General features: G+C 50.9%; 10 protein-coding genes across 10 annotated transcripts; 5 read left to right on the forward strand and 5 right to left on the reverse strand.

Moving 5' to 3' along the window:
* Window positions 1–2,271: 2,271 nt before the first annotated feature.
* Window positions 2,272–4,292, reverse strand: M436DRAFT_48969 (APN2 DNA lyase apurinic/apyrimidinic; the record flags this gene model as incomplete). The annotated part of the gene is made up of 4 exons (XM_013571222.1): window positions 2,272–2,657; window positions 2,724–3,264; window positions 3,315–4,024; window positions 4,079–4,292. The coding sequence occupies 4 exons, from the start codon at window positions 4,290–4,292 to the stop codon at window positions 2,272–2,274; spliced, it is 1,851 nt and encodes a 616-aa protein (XP_013426676.1).
* A 339-nt stretch (window positions 4,293–4,631) lies between these two features.
* Window positions 4,632–5,291, forward strand: M436DRAFT_64392 (cytochrome c oxidase subunit VIa; the record flags this gene model as incomplete). Its single annotated transcript, XM_013571241.1, has 4 exons — window positions 4,632–4,794; window positions 4,867–4,891; window positions 5,022–5,181; window positions 5,241–5,291. 4 exons carry the CDS (start codon window positions 4,632–4,634, stop codon window positions 5,289–5,291), a joined length of 399 nt encoding a protein of 132 aa, XP_013426695.1.
* Window positions 5,292–5,507: 216 nt separating this feature from the next.
* On the reverse strand, window positions 5,508–8,093 carry M436DRAFT_82490 (putative anaphase-promoting complex subunit Apc5; the record flags this gene model as incomplete). Its single annotated transcript, XM_013571334.1, has 6 exons — window positions 5,508–5,680; window positions 5,736–5,892; window positions 5,945–6,168; window positions 6,219–6,406; window positions 6,456–7,256; window positions 7,309–8,093. 6 exons carry the CDS (start codon window positions 8,091–8,093, stop codon window positions 5,508–5,510), a joined length of 2,328 nt encoding a protein of 775 aa, XP_013426788.1.
* A 705-nt stretch (window positions 8,094–8,798) lies between these two features.
* M436DRAFT_48383 (oxidoreductase-like protein) lies at window positions 8,799–9,958 on the reverse strand (the record flags this gene model as incomplete). Its single annotated transcript, XM_013571119.1, has 3 exons — window positions 8,799–9,567; window positions 9,621–9,696; window positions 9,757–9,958. 3 exons carry the CDS (start codon window positions 9,956–9,958, stop codon window positions 8,799–8,801), a joined length of 1,047 nt encoding a protein of 348 aa, XP_013426573.1.
* Window positions 9,959–10,213: 255 nt separating this feature from the next.
* M436DRAFT_73354 (uncharacterized protein) lies at window positions 10,214–11,235 on the forward strand (the record flags this gene model as incomplete). The annotated part of the gene is made up of 2 exons (XM_013571335.1): window positions 10,214–10,224; window positions 10,287–11,235. 2 exons carry the CDS (start codon window positions 10,214–10,216, stop codon window positions 11,233–11,235), a joined length of 960 nt encoding a protein of 319 aa, XP_013426789.1.
* Window positions 11,236–12,463: 1,228 nt separating this feature from the next.
* M436DRAFT_25260 (uncharacterized protein) lies at window positions 12,464–13,315 on the forward strand (the record flags this gene model as incomplete). Its single annotated transcript, XM_013571042.1, has 1 exon — window positions 12,464–13,315. A coding segment is annotated over one exon (852 nt), but the record flags the coding sequence as incomplete, so codon positions are not given.
* A 722-nt stretch (window positions 13,316–14,037) lies between these two features.
* On the reverse strand, window positions 14,038–15,258 carry M436DRAFT_82494 (mitochondrial carrier protein-like protein rim2; the record flags this gene model as incomplete). Its single annotated transcript, XM_013571336.1, has 2 exons — window positions 14,038–15,028; window positions 15,086–15,258. 2 exons carry the CDS (start codon window positions 15,256–15,258, stop codon window positions 14,038–14,040), a joined length of 1,164 nt encoding a protein of 387 aa, XP_013426790.1.
* Window positions 15,259–15,554: 296 nt separating this feature from the next.
* M436DRAFT_48425 (CIA30-domain-containing protein) lies at window positions 15,555–16,372 on the forward strand (the record flags this gene model as incomplete). Its single annotated transcript, XM_013571129.1, has 2 exons — window positions 15,555–15,636; window positions 15,693–16,372. The coding sequence occupies 2 exons, from the start codon at window positions 15,555–15,557 to the stop codon at window positions 16,370–16,372; spliced, it is 762 nt and encodes a 253-aa protein (XP_013426583.1).
* Window positions 16,373–16,794: 422 nt separating this feature from the next.
* Window positions 16,795–17,194, forward strand: M436DRAFT_73358 (secE/sec61-gamma protein; the record flags this gene model as incomplete). Its single annotated transcript, XM_013571337.1, has 3 exons — window positions 16,795–16,877; window positions 16,981–17,072; window positions 17,154–17,194. 3 exons carry the CDS (start codon window positions 16,795–16,797, stop codon window positions 17,192–17,194), a joined length of 216 nt encoding a protein of 71 aa, XP_013426791.1.
* Window positions 17,195–17,788: 594 nt separating this feature from the next.
* M436DRAFT_64399 (WD40 repeat-like protein) lies at window positions 17,789–20,061 on the reverse strand (the record flags this gene model as incomplete). The annotated part of the gene is made up of 4 exons (XM_013571242.1): window positions 17,789–18,024; window positions 18,079–19,581; window positions 19,635–19,805; window positions 19,869–20,061. 4 exons carry the CDS (start codon window positions 20,059–20,061, stop codon window positions 17,789–17,791), a joined length of 2,103 nt encoding a protein of 700 aa, XP_013426696.1.
* Window positions 20,062–20,544: the final 483 nt, after the last annotated feature.

Here is a 20,544-nt window from a genome sequence, read left to right on the forward strand (position 1 = left end):
GGCTCCAAGGAGGCAAGTACGATACGTGATGAGGGTTCGATTCCTTGGTGGTGTCTGTGGCTGATTCCTTCTGAACTTTCAGTCGCACCAGATTTCTGCGCTTGATGGCATGAATGACCTGTGCCGTTTCTGCAGTCAAAGTATGCATAGTTGCCAGAAAGTCTTCGTATTCGGCGTGGGTAGCAAAGCGAGTTGGGTGGTCTCGGAGCATGCGGTACTCTGCGAGAATCTCCTTGAGATGCTTGCAGATCGTGTCACGATCGAAGTGAACTGGTTCGAGGACGTAGACTCTGTGCATGCATCTCAGGTCGGCGATGATGTCTTGGCACATGGCACGAGTTTCTTCGTATTTCTTCTCTTCATCGTCTGTTGATTCTGTCAATGACGTTTTTCAAGTCGAGGCGCAAAGGTGTCGTTCTTACAAACTTCGAAGTCGGGCTGCTTCAGCCTGTTTGAGGTGATGTGGATGATCTTGGGATGCATTTTGGTTGTCTGACGGGATGAGAAATGCATCGTGAGAAGATGAAAGGGAGAAGAAGTGTCAAAGTTTGCTGCGAAGATATGGTAGACGATTGCTGATACCTGCATCAATAGGATAACATCTTGCTATTGTGGCGGATTTTTGCCCAACAATACTAGCCAGCCGACCAGCCAGCCAATCACTCTCATATTGTTGTTCAATTCACTTTTCTTTCACTCTTCGAGCTTTCTCACCTTCGATTTTCACGTCGCCCATTGAATCCGTTTCACTTTCTGTCACTTCGGCGACTTGAACTATCCTCGGTAATTTGACTGATCAAGAGCATGCGGACAGAGGACGCTGGCTGGCAAGTGCGATGCGGTGGCAGATACGGTACAGAGATGTATCATTTGTGTGACCGTCTTGGGCGCGGTTGAGGCGCTACTCAGCACTTTCAGCAATGCGCAGGTCGAGGTCAAAGACGACACTGCCTCTGGTTCGCTTCGTATCAGTGTGCTGCCTCCTGGCGTGCACGTCCAGTCGCAAGAGACTGTTGTTTCGTCGCCCGAGTCTCCTGCATCTTCTGACTCTCCCAAGAAGGGCACCAAAGTCAGCCGCCCTGCCAATGCTTTCATTCTCTACCGCAAGCACCATCACCCTGATATCGTTGCAAGCAACCCTGGCCTCCACAACAATGATGTTTGTAAGTTCCTCCTTGTGCGCACTCCATTCATGAACAACCGACTCACAATGTGTTACAGCAAAGATCATTGGCAGAATGTGGCGCGAGGAGTCCGAGACTGTCAAGAAGCAGTAGGCCGAGAGCGTCAAACGCCAGCACATCCGCGACCACCCCGACTACCAATATCAGCCTCGCAAGCCCCATGAGAAGAAGCGCCGCATGACCAAGCGCAAGGCCATGGCTATTGCTGCCCAGCAAAACACTCCTTCCGCTTCTGCATCCACCTCAGCCTCTGCATCTTTCAACGCAGACATGCCTGCTGGTAACTCCATCTTCTCGCCTACTCCATCCATTACTGGCCCCTTCTCGTCAGTCACCTCGCCTGTCCAGATCGTCGACCTTGCCAGCTTCGAGGATCCTTCTCTCAACTACTCTGCTGATGGCGACCTTGCCTCCTTCACCCTCGACTCCTTCCAGCCCAACCAGCTCGACCTGTTCACCGATCTCTTGGACGAACACAACACCGACATGATGTATGGCCCCACCACCGTTCGTACCCCTGCTGCTTGCACTGTACTTCCCACTACTCTCAACCAGACCATGGCCGATGGCAATGCCGGCGCCTCAGTCTCCAATCCCAACTTCACCACCAACGATCTTCCCATGGCTCAGACCGACTTGACCGGCTTTGAGTCTTCGATCGAGGAGATGCTTGCTCGCGAACTCCAGAACATGGAGCAGGATGGTGGTCTTGCCGTCGCTACTGAGAGTGGCTTCCAGTACAACAACCTCGAGTCTCAGCGTTTCACAGAGTTCTTGGAGCAGATGCCTGAGCACATGTGGGGCATGGAGTTTGTCAACTACTAATGCTCTTTGCCTTTGCAAACATGCCTCCATCATCTTCAAGCATGGCAGTCTTCAATCATCATCGCGTTTTGTTGTTGTCTTTACATAAAAGAGACAAAAGGAGGAGCATAGGAGGGAAAAGGGTCTTTGCATGGTCGGCGTACTGCGCATTGGATGGTAGAAACTTTTCGTTTCTCTAATGATTTCGTCTTTCAACTTTCTTAAGCAAATAATGCTTGTTTCTTTTCATAGCAATCAATCACAACTAGTTTCATCAACTCTTTCACCCTGCCTTGAAGTCGCTGCACCATATGAATGTCGGACATCGCCATTGTGTACCTTTTTCCTTCGTACCTGATGGCCCCAGCGGCCTTGCACACATCCAGAAGCTACGTCCTTGGTTTTCTCCTTTCTTCCTGGTCTGCATGCTTTTGCATGGCTCTTCGTGGCTTTCGCACAACGGTGCTGCTGGTTTGCGGAAGAGCGTTTGCCACGACTCTTTGTTCTCAATTGGATCGTATACCATCTCGTCAGCATCGTCAAGCGCCTCGAATTTTGTTTCGGAGGCTTTCGAACTACCTCGTGCGTCAGCAGGAGATGTTAAGTCTTTGGTGTTGACACGATGTGGCGTAGATGATGAGTTGGCTGCTTCGGACATAGTGTAATCGCCTGCCGTCTCCTTTGTATCCTCTGATACACTGCTCTTGCTCGGATCAGGCATGTTCTCGGTTGCACTTGTGGCCCGCTCTTGTGGCTTTGGATTTGACTGGAAGAAGCCCTTCAAGCTCTTCTGACCTTTTGCAGGAGCTGCCTTCGACGTAGACGCTGGGACGGTCTTCTGCTTCTTCGTCGATTGGAGGATAGACGTCTCCGATGCTTTGCGTTTTCTGTCTGGGGACGGAGATACAGCGATCTTCGGTGGAGGTGCTGCAGAAGATGCGGAGCCGTCTGTAGTACGAGCTTCTTCGTTAACTTGCGTAAGCTGTGGCGTGGAGGATGTAGCTATCTGGCTGCTGATTGACGAAGAAGCTGGAGCAGAGGGAGCGCTAGGTTTCTTGAACATGTCTTTGATGCTCCTTCTTTGAGAGAACTCTGGCATGAGTCTTGCGCTGAAAGGAGGAAGATCCTTGACGTTCCACTCCTTCTGGCGGATGCCATTATTGAAGACACCAGGAGGATTCATCATATCGACCAGCTTCGTTTCTGATTTTCCATCGTCACCCTTGATGTTGACAATGTCTTTGAACTCGCCGTAAACTGGGCAATGATCGGAACCCTGAACTCAAATTAGCTCGAGTCTGGAAAAACAATGATAGTCGTACGAACCATTAATCCTTCTTGAATATCGGCATGGACGAACCAATCGCGCATAGAACCACTCGCCAGGACAAAGTCAATACGACTTCCGAAGTTTCCAGGCCTGGCGTTAATCTTGACCTCCCAATGAGTGTACATGCCCGTTCTCTCAGGATGAAACTCTCTGGTAGTGTCAAGCATGACGGATTCCTCCCGACCTTCGTCTCTTTCACCGTAGACTTCGCCACCGATGATAAGTTGGTTGAAGATCCGGCGGTTCGGCGTACTGACGTATTCCTCGCTCGTTAGGCCGGCCTTCTTGATGTCCTCCGCCGAGGAAGCAGTGTCGATCAAGCCTCGGGAGACATTGAGGTCACCGACCAAGACAACTCGCTTGCCCATCTTGTTGAGTTTGCGTATACGGCAGTCCAGAGCAGACAAGAAAGCGTACCGAAAATCATCGCGGAGACCATTGGAGTTTGCGGGACTGTAGACACCAAAGAGAACGAAAGCAGGAAACTCGAGACACACACAGCGGCCTTCAGAATCCAGAAGAAGAGGATCGACGCCAAGTTCTGCGAGTTCCACTTCAGAAAGATATCCGCCGATCTGTTGAGATTCTGGTAGACTGCGGTATTGGGTGGCTGAGTTTGGCGGTGTCAAGACTCCGAGGATGCCTTCTTCGGCTCGGATGGGAGAGCAGGTAGCGTTACGAGTATAGATACCTACACCTGAATAGCCTGCAACAAGTGTGAGAAAAAGCTTCAGAGAAGACACGACTATGATAAGCGAACCTTTCTTCTGTCTAGGCAAGCTGAAGTAACAATCCCAGCCATCGAGCATTACCATATCGTCACGCAAGTCTTTTCTCTGGATTTTGAGTTCTTGCATGACAATGATGTCGGCTTCGAGGATATCGAACATGGCTGAAAAAGTCTTTGTGATACTCCATGGATGATAGGAAAATGGATTGCGGATGCCATTGACATTCCAGGTGGTGAGCCTCATGATGAAGGAGGTAGTAGAGTCAATTGCACGTTCACACGTAGGACGAGCATAGTAGAAGAGGTTGAGGACTCTTCAAATCATCAACGAGTCTGTCAAGATTTGGTATGAGCAAAGCATCATGCACGCGACTTCCATTTCGAAGAGGACGTGACGAAGGGTATGACGTGTTACTGTAGCCGCGGCACTCGCGAAGAAGCATGACAGCGGAGCGGAGCGGACCCGAGCGATGCCAAGCTTCACGACTGTGCGTGGTCCGACGGTCAATCAGGTGTCAGCCAAAAGCGCATAGCAATTGCAGCCCGCTCTCCACTCTCCACTCAACCGTCATATACCGCAACCATGTTCACCACACGCGCCGCTAAGCAATTGCGTTCTCCCATCCTTCGCCAGCTCGGCCGCCGCCAGCTCCACGGCGCCGGCGAGAAGGGTTTCCAGGGCGCTGCCGACAACGCTTTCAACCGCGAGCGTTCTGCTGTCAAGGACCACGCTGCTGCCACCAGTGGTATGTTACGAGCTGGACGCTGTGGAGCGCATGTCAATTGGCCCAGAAAGTTGCTGACCCAATCTATCACAGATCTCTGGCGCAAGCTCTCCATCTAGTATGCAGCTCTCCGATACCCCCAACCTCTCACTGTCCTCCTGTCGAACGATGAAGATGTTACCTCTCTACCACGATCGAAGAAATAAAAGAAGAAACAAACAGTTCTGACCAAGACTTTCGCTCAATAGCATCGTCATCCCCTCGATCATCCTCGGTGGTGTCAACGCCTACCGCCTGTGGCTCGAGCATTGGGAGCACCAGTCCCACATGCCCCCCAAGTCCGAGCTGCCCGAATACCCCTACCAGAACATTCGCACCAAGAACTACTTCTGGGGTGATGGTGACAAGGTGAGCCGACGCCGGAACACAACAATACGAGCCCGTAGCTAATTACTACTCCCTCTCAGACCATCTTCTGGAACGACAAGGTCAACTACCACAAGAAGGCCGACGAGTAAACTAGTCCTCTCGTTTGATCGCTGGAATGTATCTTTCCCAGAAGAATCCGATTCAAATTTTGCCCTTTTAGCCAAACGCTCCTCGCGCTCAAAGAGCCGTAGAAATTGGGAGTCACCTCGCGCCAATTGTACAGATAGCAGAGGTCATGCATCTAAACTATTATCTAACGTTTCGTCTGTCAGCTACTGCTGTGTTCTCGTCGACTATCTACTTGTCTAGACCCCTTGCCCATGCATTGCCAATTGCCTTCTCTCGGCTTCTTGAACCGTGCTGTTGTACAGACGCTCCATCTCTTCGATCATGTCCTCGTCGTCTCTGTGTTTGTATAGCATTGCCTTCTTCATCAGACTGTCCAGGGTGCCGTCCAAGTCTTCGACCTTGACATATGCTGTTTCATCCACATCAGCGTTTTGGAATTCGTCAGATGCTCGGAACGTTCTTACCGTCGTGTGCCCGATTGAGATAGATGAATGCGGCATCGATGTGACCAGAGCTCTCTTTCGCATTTGTTTCGGAAGTCTTGCCGGCAAGGCCAACATGAGAGTCTGTCAGGATCGAATATAGCTGTGCAATTGTAGTTGTGTTACCGCCTTCCAGTACCTATTTGCGATTAGCACGTGGAACTTTGCAGACGCCATTGATAACAACTTACTTGCGGCATGATGGCATCGACCAGACTTCTGGCTGCATCAAATTCACCAAGGTCAATGAGAATGACAGACAGGGCGCCTATAGCTTCCCACATCGCCGGCATGATCATGGCTCTTTGTGCTGATGAAGCTGCTCGCATTGCAATGCTGAAGCCCTTGGTCGGCAGCCCTGCCTTTGCAAACAGTCTTGCCTTGAGAATCAACAGCTTAATGCGCCGTACAATATCTGCCGAAGATCAGTCATGTCTGTTGCCGCACCTTGGACGATCTTCTTACCTGCACTATCCGCAGCCTTTGCTTCAGCTACTTGCTTTTCGATGCAGTCAAACGCACTGGAGAGTTTTCCTTGCCGCATCAAGAGTTCGATCTCGAGTACGTGTGTCTCGAAAATAACGCCTGCGTCTGCTGTTTGCCTGATGGGCTTCAGCTGGCGAAGGAACTCTTCGGCGACGAAAAAGTCATTGCTGGTTGTTGTCAGTGGACAAACATCATTCGAGTCCGTTCCGAACTCACCGATGGATGGCACGTCTCAGACTGATCATCGCAGCGAAAGCAGTGAATGTGTTATCGAGACGCAATGTCTTTTCCTTGGAGGGGTCATTTTGTCTGAGAAGCTCGTATGCTTCTTCGGTTTCACCCAAGATGCTATGCATATGCGCATTTTGTAACACCACGTTAAGTACGTCCGGTCTCGAAGCATCCTGGCTGAAAACATGGTACATGACCTTGCAGTAATGTTCGGCCAGCGGCATCTGACCAAGCCTGTTGAAGATGGCCGAGTGGAGTCGGAGTTGACTGGGTATCATGCTGGAAACATTGTGCAAGCTGTTGAGATAGCTGGACTGGTAAATCTGTTCCAAAGCTCTCGCGACACTGCCACCACTTTCGACATTGACTTCAGCTTGGCTAAGCAGAGAGCTACTGAGGGTTGCCCAGTCTTTGTTCTCCACTGCTTTCTGTTGCAGGAAGGTGATGATGTCGCTTTCGTTGCCTGCCAGCTCGCTGCCCTCACCACCATTCTCGAGGCGAGAGAACTCGGGATATGCTTTTCGGAGATGGGCAAGCCAAGAGAGACTGAAGTGCAGACAACGAGCATCTTGATTCTCACGAGCGGTCGCGATACATTCGTTCATGGCGGAGATAGCCTCACCATAGCATCCAAAGTCTGCGTGCAGAACTGCTAGATGGAGCAAGGCATATTGGTGGTATGTCTTGATGTGGTCTGTGCCTTGGCTCTCCATGGTGTAATCGAAATAACGATGAAGAAGCTCAATAGCCTTGTTGTATGCACCACTTCTCCAGGCATCAAAGAAACTGTTCTGGTTAGCAACATTACACATCTTTGTATCGGCGGAATGCAACTTACTTGATGAAGTGCATATCCGAAGGCTTTGATGCGCCTTGTTCAACCATAGCTCTCAGTTGAGCTTTCATCTCGTCCGACACCCTGCTACCCAATTTTTGGAGCTGCCCTAGCTGGAAGTGCATCACCTTCTCGACATCATCAAGACTTGACGGTACCGCAGGTCGACCATCCTGTTTGTTCATACGATCGAGAAGAATCACTGACGCATCACCCTGATCTGGCTGTAACAAATTTGCTGACGCTGCATTCGGATGATAGTTGGCATATGGCGATCTGGGATTCCGCTCGACATAGTTGTCCTTGGTCGGTTCGCGAAAAACAACCAAATCCTCCCAGAGCTGGTAGGCATCACTGAATTGCAACCGGACAGACTCCAGATAGCATCTTCTGACAAATTGACCGATTGGACTTGTTGGACTGCATACGAACTTTGCCTTGCTGCCCTCAACCTGCTCCTGGAGCGAAGCCGTCACTGACGTCTGGTCTTGGAGAAATGCAGTAAAGGTAACGAAGTCGTGAATTGCCCAGAGGTGGTCGACAAACAGATGGTACAGAGAGCGGCCAGGAATCGCAGATTGATGTGATCCCAGTAGAGCCTCGAAGTCTTCGATTGATGGCGGAGTCAATGGTCTGTGGTTGGAGGCATTAAGTGGTGATCTGTGTATCGTGTGCTTGGAGATGAACGAAAGGAGCGATATCGTGCTCTTGGACGGCACATTTCCGTCACGGTATAATTGAACCAGAAGGAGTATGCATATTTTTGATGGTGTAAGGAATCGCGACATGTTTAGCGATATTTTTGTCCAGTATTCCAGACGCTTACGAGAGGGAAATTCGGTCTGAAGGATTGAGTATTCCACTAGCAAGGAACAGTCTGCATGGTACACAGAGACTCAGTCTCTAGTCGTTGGGATGATTTCGTTGCGATATCCTCGTTGGAATCGGTATTGTTGTGATTGGCAGGTGCTTTGCGTGGTTCGCACAGCCGCGGTTCACGTTTGTTTTTGACGTCGTGAGACGGTGGAGCTCTCGAGTCCTTAACTTTCAAGATACCACCAAAAAAGAATGACAACCTCTTTAAAACCTGTTCAATCTCACTACGGTAGGAAAGAAGATGACTCGAGAGACTAAAGCGATCCTTCCGCTCGCAATTGATCGGATTCCCACTTTCGCCGTGTGCTGAGCTCCTCCATCAAGTCATGGCCGTGAGCGCATACCGACCGCGAGCCTGTCGCGAGAGAGAGAGAAAAAAAAAAGGTCAAATCGTGCTTCTAACAGACACTGCGTGGTCGCCAGTGGTCGACTATTGAGATTGATATATTCGAAAAGGCCGAAAGTCGCGGAGTGTGTTTGGACATTGATCATCACAGTACAGAATAGAAAACTTTAGAGCGGCAAGGTAGTTACCCTCAGCTTCATTTTGGCTAACATATTACATTACTGCTAGACTTGCTTCTTTCTGAGGTATTTGCTCTCAAAGGGCATCATGTTCACAGCTCAATGACCACCTTCTTAGCACTGACACCAGCCTTGTTCTTGTCAAGACCCTTCTGCACGCTCTCCAGGCCTTGACCGACAACCAAGGGCTCGGGCAAGCACTTGAGATCTCCACTCTGGATGGCACCAGGCACAAACTTTTGCCAGACGGCTTCACCAACTTCCTTCTGTTGGGTGGCGATGGTGATTGCAAAGACGCCTTGGACATTGATGTCGGAGGGCTTGTCTTCAGGAGGTGGGAGAACAGTGGCCATGTTCTTGCTACCACCAGCCTTCTGCAGGACCTCGAAGCAGTGCTTGAAAGTTTCTGGCAGAGAGATACTGTCGTAGATACCAGCGAACTCTGCGCCGGTATCCTTGATGGCAGAAACAATGTCTTCGGCGACTGAAGAGCTGTTGTAGTCGACGACAGTCGTGGCACCCAGCTTGGAGCAGTAATCGTGGTTGTGCTTGGAGGCAGTGGTGACAACCTTGACGCCACTGGCTACAGCGAGTTGGACGGCGGTTGAGCCAACACTGCTGGAACCTCCCCAGACTAGAATGACCTTTCCTGATGACTTAGGAGATGCCGTCGGGTATGGAAGCTCAAGATAACCCTTCTGGTAGAGACCAGCTGCTGCTGTCGAGATAGCCAGAGGCAGAACAGTGGCCTCGGTAAACGAGGTTTGCTCGGGAATCTTGGAGGTCAGGATGGCGGGAACTGCTGAGAAGAGCTGGAAACCAGCGTTTTGAGGCTTGCCTGTACCAAGACCAATGCAGTGGCTAAAAGATACTTGTCAGCATCGAGGCGGTATTTACGGGGAGATTGGACTTACGCAAGAACCCTGTCGCCCTTCTTGAAGTTCTTGACGTCTGAACCGACTTCATAGATCTCACCGGCAACATCGGTACCTGAAAAATGATCAGAAGGCTTGACTCAATGAGGTAGGGGAGATGTAAGTGGGTGCATACCGAGCACGTTGGGGAAATTTTGAATGAACAGGCCATAGTCCTGGATTTTCCAGTCGACAGGATTCACTGCCACAGCCTTGTTCTTGACGACGACCTCATCTGGACCAGCAGATGGCATGGGAGCATGATCAACCTTGAATGGGTTCTGCTTGGCCTCGGTGAGCCAAGCGGCCTTGTTGGCGTTATTCAAAGTGTTTGCCATTATGATGCGATGGTTGGAAGAAATCAGTTGATCATTGGAAAGAAACAAATGTCATTCAAATTTCAATGGACGTCGTGAGACATATATGCAGTGAGCAGGTCTCGCCATAGCTCCGTGATTGTGTAAGCGGTTCATTGTGATGTCAAGCGGGGCAGGCTTCATTGGTGGTCGAGATGCAGCACTCGGCCTTCGGGAATGTTCCTGCACCCACCATTAATCATCCATCTCGGACACGGCATACTGTAATCATCTCCCATGGCCGACTCGTAAGCTCGCCAAGCATATATGTATACTTGCATACAATCCGTGAGACTAATGGTGCATGCAGAGTAATAGCTTCAGCCGTCGTGCTGCCCGACGCGACTCCATCTTCACCAAATCGCCGCTCGCCTGCCTCGTCACAAACTCCTCCAGAAACACGCACTGGAACGAAACGTCGCCAATCCTCTGCCTCACATGACTCTCCCAAACGACAACGGCTATCGCCTTCACCAGACAGATCCAGAAGGGAGGAACATGCTGCACCCGCCCGCGAAAGACGCCCTGTGAAACCGATCGATGAGAAGAAGCGCACACAAAGGTTGTTTGGAGGTCTACTAGGTGGGTTGGGCCAGACCAGGCCGGTCAACTCGCAAGCAGCGAAACGACGAGCTGAGCAGGAGGAACGTCGCCGCCAGAAAGAGCAGGAACTCAGCGATCGACAGACAGAGCGACTCGAGATTTTGAACGTCGCGCGCACCAAGGAACAACGGACGGTTGACGAGGCCAACATGCGCATCAAGCACGAGAACATGAAGGCCATGTCGAGTTTCCTGACTACTGCCGCCGAACCAAAGCTATACTTCAAGCCATGGGAACTGCTTCCAGAACAGGAGGACCTGATCAATCGTCAACGCGAGGACGTTGACGTTCAGATAGACCAGGAGCTTGACGACTTTGATCAAGTTCGCCAAAGCTGGCAGAACCGAGACTCGAACGGACACCCTCATCACCAAGACACCACATCCACCCACGTCCAGGATGCGCCAAATGGCACTATTCATACTGCTGAGTCAGCCACCGAAACAGCGCTTCTACAAGATCGAGATCAAGATCACGTCGGAGCTGCAGATCCGGAGATTGAGCCGAACCTATTGAGCGTAACCGCAACTGAGACAGCTGAAGAGAGGGAAGCTCGAGAGCAGGCAGCAGAGGATGATGACCGGCAAAGGAAAGAAAGCATAGATGACACGGGCGATATCGTAGTTGAGGCAGATGAGGATACGGTCATTTACTAACCGACACGTCTCTCTTCCGCTTACGAGCCCAGATCGCATTTGATGGATTATCGCATGGCGCGACTGATCACCCCTTGACTGGACGCTCACAGACTTATCCACTCTTATCTTCACCTGGTATGCGCGGCCCGTAACGAGCACCTCTGGTCGATCTACTCGTGGGTTGCTCTCTACCTTTGCAGTATAAGCCGTGACGGCCAATCCTTCCACAATAGAGTCTACATGCTTCTGGTCATATCTGCTCCATGTCTATACTGGAAGACTGATTGACAACTCTGGAAGAGCTCTTCGATGACGATTGTCGTGGCCTTTTGTCTCAAACCGGATCTTCCGGTGACGGTGCTGTTTGTCTCTGATTTTCAAGCATCTCGACACGAGTTTATTCGTGTGCACCATCCATACCTACTTCGCTGCCGTTAGACATCCTGGCATAACGGAAATTTCATACTCGATGGTATTGTCTCACTCTGATACAGCTTCCAATCCTCGCCGACCACATGTCATGCACCAAATTTCCCCACGGTCCACCTGACTCGCTCAGCATGGCTGGATAATTGCAACTGCCAAATCCAATGCGTATTACGCGAGCCGAGCAGTAAGATGATCTTCAAAGGTGAACAGACATCAATATTGCAGATCTCCCGGTCAATCTTGGAGTAGGTGTTTCCAGATCTTTCGCAGCTCTATTTTGAGGCACTGGACGTGTATACGTGATTTCAGGATGGTCCACAAGGTACGAGCTTTCCAGAAGTTTTGTCTCAGTCTCAGGGAAGCTACGACGGTTATGCTCTCCCACGAGGGCTTCTTCGGTGCCGTTGAACCCTACTCGGCACCCCGAGGGTCCGCAACCGCGAATGAGCACTTCCTTCTGCCAACTATTCGCGGTCTACCAAGCTTGTCGCCTCTCCCGTATGGTCGTGACCAATGGCTAATTTCGGTGTGTTCAAATCCTTCAGCCCACTAGACATGGCAAATGTCGACGAGTGAGTATAGCGCCTTGGAGAACCAAAGTAACCCTCTGGAGACCACTCCATCCATGACTCGATGGTAGACATCACCTCGGGTCCATTGTATATAAGATATGGTCCTCTCGAGGTAAGTTGGCTTCTTATCATCCCATCTCTTCCACTCTCCTTCATACTTTCTCTTCGACTATACCAACTATCTTTCATCAACAAACAATAATATGCGTTCTGCTCTCATCGTCTCTGCCCTTGCCGGCGCTGCCCTCGCCGAGCATAGATCCTTGATCGGCCGTGATGGCACTTGCAAGTCGCAGCCTGCTGGCTCTGGTCCTGTTGCTTCTCCCGACACCATCGACGGCTTCTTCGCCATTCCCGAGCTCCAGACTCTGTCTGCCAACGCTCCCACTCCTGACGGCTACACTTCTGCTTTCACCAGCTTGAACGCTTCCCTCAACGCCAACAAGTACATGGGCCTCTGGACTCTTACCTCATACGACAGCATCGGCTGTGCATCTCTCTGCGACAAGACCACTGGCTGTGAGGCCTACAACATCTACAGCGAGCGCGACCCCACCCTCGACCCCAACCACACCAACTGCCCCAACCCTCAATCCCTCACCAACTACAAGTGCACCCTCTGGGGCGCCGGTGTCTCCTCCTCCCAAGCCAAGAACTTTGGCCAATGGCGCAACGAGTTCCAGGTCGTCATCACCGGCTCAAACGCCTACAACAAAGTCCCCGCTCCTGCCACCATCCCCGGCTACGATGGCCCTACCCAACTCGGCGGCGCCATCAACGCTCCTCTGGACGCCAACCGCCACGACACGTACATGGGTGTCCGCGTGCAGCCCTTTGACAACAGCACCGTCTACGACCCCAGTGTGTGCGCTTCAGCATGCACTTCGCAGACTGCCTACAACAAAGCCCACCCTGCACGCGACGGCAGCTTCCAAACCTGTCGTTTCTTCAACTCTTGGGTGCAGAGTAAGGATGGTGTTGCTTATGAGTTGCACTGTGGGCTTTACAACCAGACTTGGTCGCCTCAGTACGCTACCAACTATGGACAGTACCAGGGCAACAGCCGCATCACTGTTTCGAGATCGTACAGCTACACTCTTTCCGAGGTTTCTGCTTAGAGGGGGCCGGCAGGGGTTTGTGGTTTTTCGTTTCTTTGTTTGATCTCATTCATAGCGCAGCTTCTTTTTTATCATTGGTCGTGGTCGATGTAACTCAGTCGTTGACACGATGGTTCTGTATATATCTACAAAGTAATTATTGTATACCGTTTTTCTATCATACTTCAACTCTTCCGACTTCCGCCCTCTTGCTTGATCAAACAAATAGCTTGGTATGAGCTAGTGCTAACCCGACTACCCACCTTGCCTTGCGAATATCGTCAGAAGCGCGATCATGGGTTTCTTGGAAGGTACCTAGTAAAGATGTGAGGCTATGGGACGTGTCTCAAAACAGACACTCTGACGGCGACACTCGGTCTGAAATGATCAATGGAAGAAGTATGACAGTAGATACTGCAGAATGTACTCGACATTGGTCGAAATGGTATAGTGACCTTGGCTGCAAAATTCCTAAGATGGAGTTGTGAGATTTCTGGCGGCCTCAACGCTGGCTCGCCCCTTTTGTTACAACAGTTGTTCCTCGCTCGTACATTCCTCCCACACATACACGCTATTGTTACATCTAAGGAAATGGGATAGAAAATGGGCTCTCCTGAGCACCATGAACCCAAAGATCTTGCGCCATATCTCCAATGCTTTCTTGCTCTTTGTACACCTCTTCCAGCACCCCTTTTTGCAGAACATCTTTTACAAAATCTTTATTATACACCTGAGTCGGTTCCGAGGAAACGCAGAACAGCCTCGTACATGCCAAACATGATGGCAGCGCTGGGCACGACTCTGAGCATATGCGGCACAAGACCGCCATACAGAGCAGCCATACCCTCCTCCTTCCAGACCAGCTTGAAGCACTGGGCCAAGCCAGTGTATTTGAGTTGTGGTACGCCATCTATCGAAGTGGTGACAGGTGCTTGCCTCAGTCGTGTGCGAACGACCTCGTGAGGATATGTGATGAGTGCGGCGACAAACTTGGCACTTCCGGCGGCTGAAAGTTTGAGGGACCAAGAGATTGCTTCGTCCCAAGAAGTGCGTTGGCGGCCGGTGAGGGCTATGCGCTCTTCTCGTACGGCGATGTAACTCTTCATTTTTTCGTAGAGGACCCATTGTAATGTGCTTTCTGTTACGCCCAGGTAGCTTGCGCTCAATCCTCTGTATAGTCCACGGATGCCTTCTGAGCGTACGGTTTGCATTGTGCAGTCCAGGGCGTTCTTGTATTTTCTTCCGTCCAAGCCACTACCGGATTTCTCTGCTCTTGATTTGTCCAGTTGCAGTCGCGTCTTCACAAGCCAGATAGGGTTCGTGGCGGTTCCGGTGAGCATGCCTGATCCAGCGGCGGCTAGCAGATGTACCCAAGATGCTTCCTTGCCATCGTTGAAGTTTTGCGACAGGATTCTCTTTCCGTTTCCGTATGCGAAGAAGTTGATGGCTCGTGCTGGCACAACGCCGATGAGATTGGGTCCAAGACCCTTGAACAGAGCACGGTAGCCTTCAGTGCGAGGTATAGCGGTCAAGATCTGGAAGGTTTCTCGAATGTGGAGGGCTGCAGTTCGGGAGTAGGAGAGTTGCGACAAAGGCGGTACGCCTCGCGCGGCGCGGGCGGCGGTAAGTTGTGATTGGTAGAAGTCGGATTGTAAGCGGGTTTTGAGGACATCAAGCGGGCAGGTCAAAGTAGCAGCTGTCATTCCACCCAGACTGTGGCAATTGAATCAGCATGCTGTTCAGCAGTAATGGCGGCGGATGCAGACTGACCCTCCAGCAACAAAGTGGGCCCATGACTTTGCGACAGGTGGTGGTGAGGAGGCTAGCTTGGCTCCATTCCGTGCTTGTTGAGGAAATGCGTCTCCAATTTCTCGTGATTGAGGTATAGGGCTCGGATCGATGACAGCAGCTCGCGCGGCGGCGATGGACGGGTTGGCCGTCATGAACGAGAGTAGTGTGAGATGGGTGACGTCAAGTTTGAGTGGTTGTAGCACAGAGAGAGGGGAGTCAGGAGGGACCGAAGGCGCTGAGTGGGTTGGGTGGTGTTGACGACTCGGGATGGAATTGGTGCCTGGATGGAAAAATAATCGCATTTGGGCGGCGTTGATCGAGAACTCGGCATCATCGCACCTGACACCCGAAAACCACCAGGGTCCATCGAAGCTTATCAGATCCTCATCATCATTACCCATCGCTCTTTCCTTGCCTTCTGCAACACACGATCACCACACAATTCAACATGCAGTGTACAAGACGCCTACTAGCTCCGCCTGGCTTCTGGAAGCGGAGTTTACAGGAACTCTCGAGGCTGTCGAGCATTGGTCCGTCTCGCCGCACTTGACTCGACTCCCACAGCTAACATGGTCGCAACAAACAGCTCTCAAGGCCGAAGCAATCAACCGCCCCGACAAACCCTTCCCTCTAATCACTTTCGACAAACCAGACTCGCACGAAGTATGCAAAGTCATGTCCGACGAAGACATGGGCGGCTTCTCCACCGTCAACTTCGACTTTGTTCCCGCACAAGCACAAGATCCTCCGCACATCCGCTTCCACGGCACAATCTCGAACGAACTTCCCACCGACAGACCAAATATTCAAAGATCCGGCTATGCAGCTTGGCGTACAAGAGACATGGGTCGCAATCTATTCGGCAAAGGCCTCTGGGATCTCGATTCGTACGCCTACATTGCTCTCAAAGTCAAGAGTGACGCTCGCAAATATTTTGTCAATGTCCAGACAGAGTCGATCGTGCCCACGGATCTGCACCAACACCGTTTATATGCTCAAAAACCTGGCAGTTGGGAGACGGTCATTGTGCCTATTAGCGAGTTCGTCCGTACAAACCACGGTATGGTCGTCGAGCCTCAAAGCGATATGATGCGTCAAAAGGTTAGAAGCATTGGCATTGGCTTGATCGATCGTGTCCCTGGACCCTTTGATCTCTGCATTGCCGACATCTATGCTACCAACAATGCTGGCGGCAAGGACTTCAACAAGAAGCCTGCTATAGATGATCAGGATTTGGAGAGCGATGGTCTGTTGGTCAAGAAATAGTATATAATCCCATTTTTGGCATGCGATGGCGTTCAGCAGAAGTTTCATGAGCAAGCATTCCTTTGTACATAATCCACGAACAAAGACTACATACAAGTCCGTTGTGTATTTGAAGGCCTCCCTCGATCAAGAAGAACATCAGAATACTCAACAACGATCGAGTCAAAAGTATTTCACGTGAAAGAAGCCCAAAAGATCCAGCCCCCAGCCCGGGCAGCAGCGACTCTGCCCCAGCGCACAGACCACCACCAAGGGCAAGGCAACTCTCTACTCCGCAAAAGCGATAGCCAGCTGTACTCTACCGCCGCAACATCTCCTGTCCGCTTGTCGCATTTCCACTCCATTGCCTACCTTGCTCTTCTCTCACACCGACTCTCCGACTTTCAATCCACATCTCACTCACACACACAACAAAAGCAACAATGTCGTCAAGCCAAATGCAAGAGATTTTGGAGATGCCCCGCGAGTTTGTCAAGGACGGCACTCAGTTCATCAACCGCTGCACGTATGTCAATCCTTCTCCTACCCTCTGTCCTGTTTCTCTCCCTTGTCGCCTCTCCTACTCGGCCTATTCTTTACATCCATGCTAACTATGTTTTGTGGAACAGTAAGCCCGACAAGCGCGAATTCCTCAAGATCGGCCAGGCCGTCGGCGTCGGTTTCCTCGTTATGGGCGTTATTGGTTACATTGTCAAGCTGAGTACGTACTACAACACTCCTCCATTTGTTCAGGAAAGAAAGAGCGAGAGCAGGGAGAACAAGGGCTGATTCGACGATACAGTCCACATCCCCGTCAACAACATTCTCGTCGGTGGCGCATAAATGTACTTGCAGCCATACCACATCCTCCGATATACCCCTTCTCGAAAACACCACACAAAAACAGTTCGATATCTCTTCGCGACATCCCTCACCGAGTACCTCTTCTTGAGACATACCCGCCTCCAGCGTTTTCCGATTGTACAATTTCCACCTTTCTACTCAAAAGAAAAGAGCGAAGGAATCTCAGGGCGTTAAAAGAGAACAGAAAGGGCATCTTCTTGCAATTATACCTTTTGATACCATCCAATTCGCAAATACAAAAACACGTCAAAAACACGGATTTGTGTACTCTTTGAAAGGAGGACTCCGTGAATTTTAGACTCGCTGCACTCAAAGAAGAAAGAATGCATTCACGTTCCGGAAAGCTGGCATTGAAGCAGAAGCAATGTTCCGTCGTATATACAGCGTCGCTCTTCTGCAGCACTTTGAGCAAATGAGAGAAGAACGAAAAGGAGTGTCCCCAAACTGAATCCCTAACCATATATAGCCAGCACTTCGGAGCACCAGAAAAAGACCCTACTACTTGCCCGTGCGTGACAAGAAAAGTTTACACATCCGGCGCAATGAGGCATCACAATCCTCGTCAGAAGAAGCCTACTCTTCCTCTTCTTCGTTTCGAGCCATCTGTGCCCTGGTGACAAACCTCGACCGGCGTGAAGATGTGCTTCGGCCGGTGGTAGCAGTGTTCTCGTAGTATCGGCTGTCTTGCTCAAGTTGTGGATTGAGTCGTGCTCCCATCTTGGGCTCGCCCTCGTCTGAGGTGTTGCCGTCGTTCCAGCTGTGAACTGTACATGTTCCTAAACCGTGGTCCCATCCGTTCCATGACGTTGCTGCGATTTCGAAATTAGTGGTTGATCAAAAGTTTGTCAGAGGACTCGACTTACCAGCGACAACTGGTGCAGTGGGATGCCAACTCGCGTCTCGAACAATGGTGCTCCATTGGCTGCGTCCACCACCGTGCTCCCAGCGATCCACGTATCTCTCATCTCGTTCGGGTCGTGAGTTCCTCGTTGCTTCCAGCACATCGATCTTGCCTGCTAATGTGGCATCCATGTTCCAGATGTAGACCGAGCCGTCGTGACTTCCACTGTACACGTATCGACCGTCTGTGCTGCCTGGTGGTGAGAAGTGGCATCTGATGAGCGTCTTGAGTACCTTGTGGCCGCGGAAAGTGACCAGACTGCAGTCGTGAGGATGAGCTTCGTACTCTTCTTCATCATAAGGTGCAAATCGATAGTCGAAGCCCGTCGTGTGCTCTTCTGGATCGATCTTGTCGAATCTCTCGGTCGACATCATCATACGCAAGTCCCATAGCTTCATTGTCTGGTCCTTGGCATTGCTGAGCACATATCTGCCATCACCCTTGCTATCAATGTATGTGATACCCTCGGTATGGCCAACAAAGGCACCAGCTTCACGACCGTCACCCATTGATCGTCGATCCCAGACCTTTAATGTGGTATCGTCTGATCCAGAGTAAAGAATATGTGGCGAGCTTTTGTCGCCGTAGCAGACGGCATTGACGTCGTCTCTGTGGCCATGGATTCTGAGTATAGATTGCCGAGTTTCAATGTCATACACGTAGACACTTGAGTCTGAAGTGCCGGCAACGATTTCACGTCCATCGCCAGAGTAGCGCAGAGACCAGATACCAAAGTGGCCCCAGCCACGTCCAGTTCTTCTGGCCTGTCCCATATCGGCAAAGTCGAGCACTGTAGGGTCCATGGTGTTGTCGGGATCTGTAGGAGACAGACATACGGCGCTTCTGATAGAACTATAAGCGAGGAATCTGTTGTCCGGACTCAGAGTCGCATCGGTAATAGTCCATTGACCGCCATAATAGTGCGCCGTCTTATAGTACTTCCATCTGTATGGGTTCGAAGTATCATACATGCGAACCTTGAAGTCCTGCGCGCACGAGAAGAAGAAGTTGCCATCGTCGGAAAACTGGCCAGAATAACATCGGTGGTTGTAATTGATGATGCTGTCGGCCTGTGTTGAGGGTATCATGGTCTGGGATATGAGCTTGTTGGCACTCTTCTGAGCACCGTAGCCACCCACTCCAAGCTCACGCATCATGTTCCGATATGCGAGCTTCCTCTTACGTCCAAATGTTCCTCGTGGACGCTCGGTAGTGCCAAATGTACCAGATTCCATTAGCTTCTTGCCCGCCTCGCTGGGGACTTTGGGATACCCAGAGCCTTCTCTTTTAGGCCGTCTAGTCCTTCTGCCCATGGCGCGCCAGCCAAGGTAGGAGTCGTCCTCGTAGTCGTCGTCATCGTCGTCGTCGGCAACAAGACCACCTCCTCGTTGCTGACCAACGACGTTCGCAAAAAGTCCTCGTAGGCCAGTGTTTCCGATGAGTTGTAGAATCTGCTGTTGTGTGACTACAAGCCATCAGCCGGTGTGTACCTCGTATGGGCCTCAGATTGCCACTCACGATGGATGGTTTGCCTCGCAGGCTGTGGTCGTGCCGTCTCTGCCTGTGATGACTCCTCCTCATTCTCGTTAGATGTTGATTCAGCGCCTGCCGTTGTTTCTCTGCCTTCGTCGTCGTCGTCGTCGGTCGTCTCGAAGTCTATCAGGACGGGTCCGAGTCCCTCGTCGGCGTCTGTTCAATATATGTTAGCTTTTGCCACAACTTTCAACCCTTTGTATTGTACGAATGTATTACCATAGAACTCGGTCTCCTCTATGTCTTCCGATCCAGGAAAGTAAATTTCATCTCCCGTTGCGTATTCGGTGCCATCTTCGTCCTCGAAATCCATGTCGTCATCGTCCTCCCATTCATCGTCTGCTGCTGGTGCATAGATCGGGCTTTGTTGTGAGGCAGAGGATTCTGATTGGCCACGAGGAGGAGAGCTCATCTTGTCCGTGATCGTCTTATGTTGGTGAACAAGCGAAGGTGGTACTGGAAGGCCAGGACTCGAGCCGGACTATCAAGAGCCTCGGAGTGGAGCACAGAAGCTTATTTGTGGAGATAGTGCGTAATCTCCGTTGGCCTCATGTGGTGATGTGAATAGAATTATAGAAATGGTGTGATGGACTCGGAGAATGAACGGATTCGAGATCGTCAGTCTCTCAAGAATGAGAACTCTATAGAACCGACGAAGCAGAGCTGATGGTGTGGGAGAGGCACATCTAGAGACGACGACTGAGAAGGCAGGAGCCATTCACCTCCGGTTGGCCGACATCCGGAGATAACAACCAGTAACGCTCTCTTCAACATCAACTCGATAAGATGAAATAGTTATCTTCCACGGCATGTTCAAATTCACCCCTTATGTTAATGCTATATTTCGAGTTCTTAATCATGACATACAGACCCAAAGATTGTGGCTTCTATGTTC

This window comes from Aureobasidium namibiae (genome assembly GCF_000721765.1).
Source record: "Aureobasidium namibiae CBS 147.97 unplaced genomic scaffold scaffold_10, whole genome shotgun sequence".
Classification (NCBI taxonomy): Eukaryota; Fungi; Ascomycota; class Dothideomycetes; order Dothideales; family Saccotheciaceae; genus Aureobasidium; species Aureobasidium namibiae.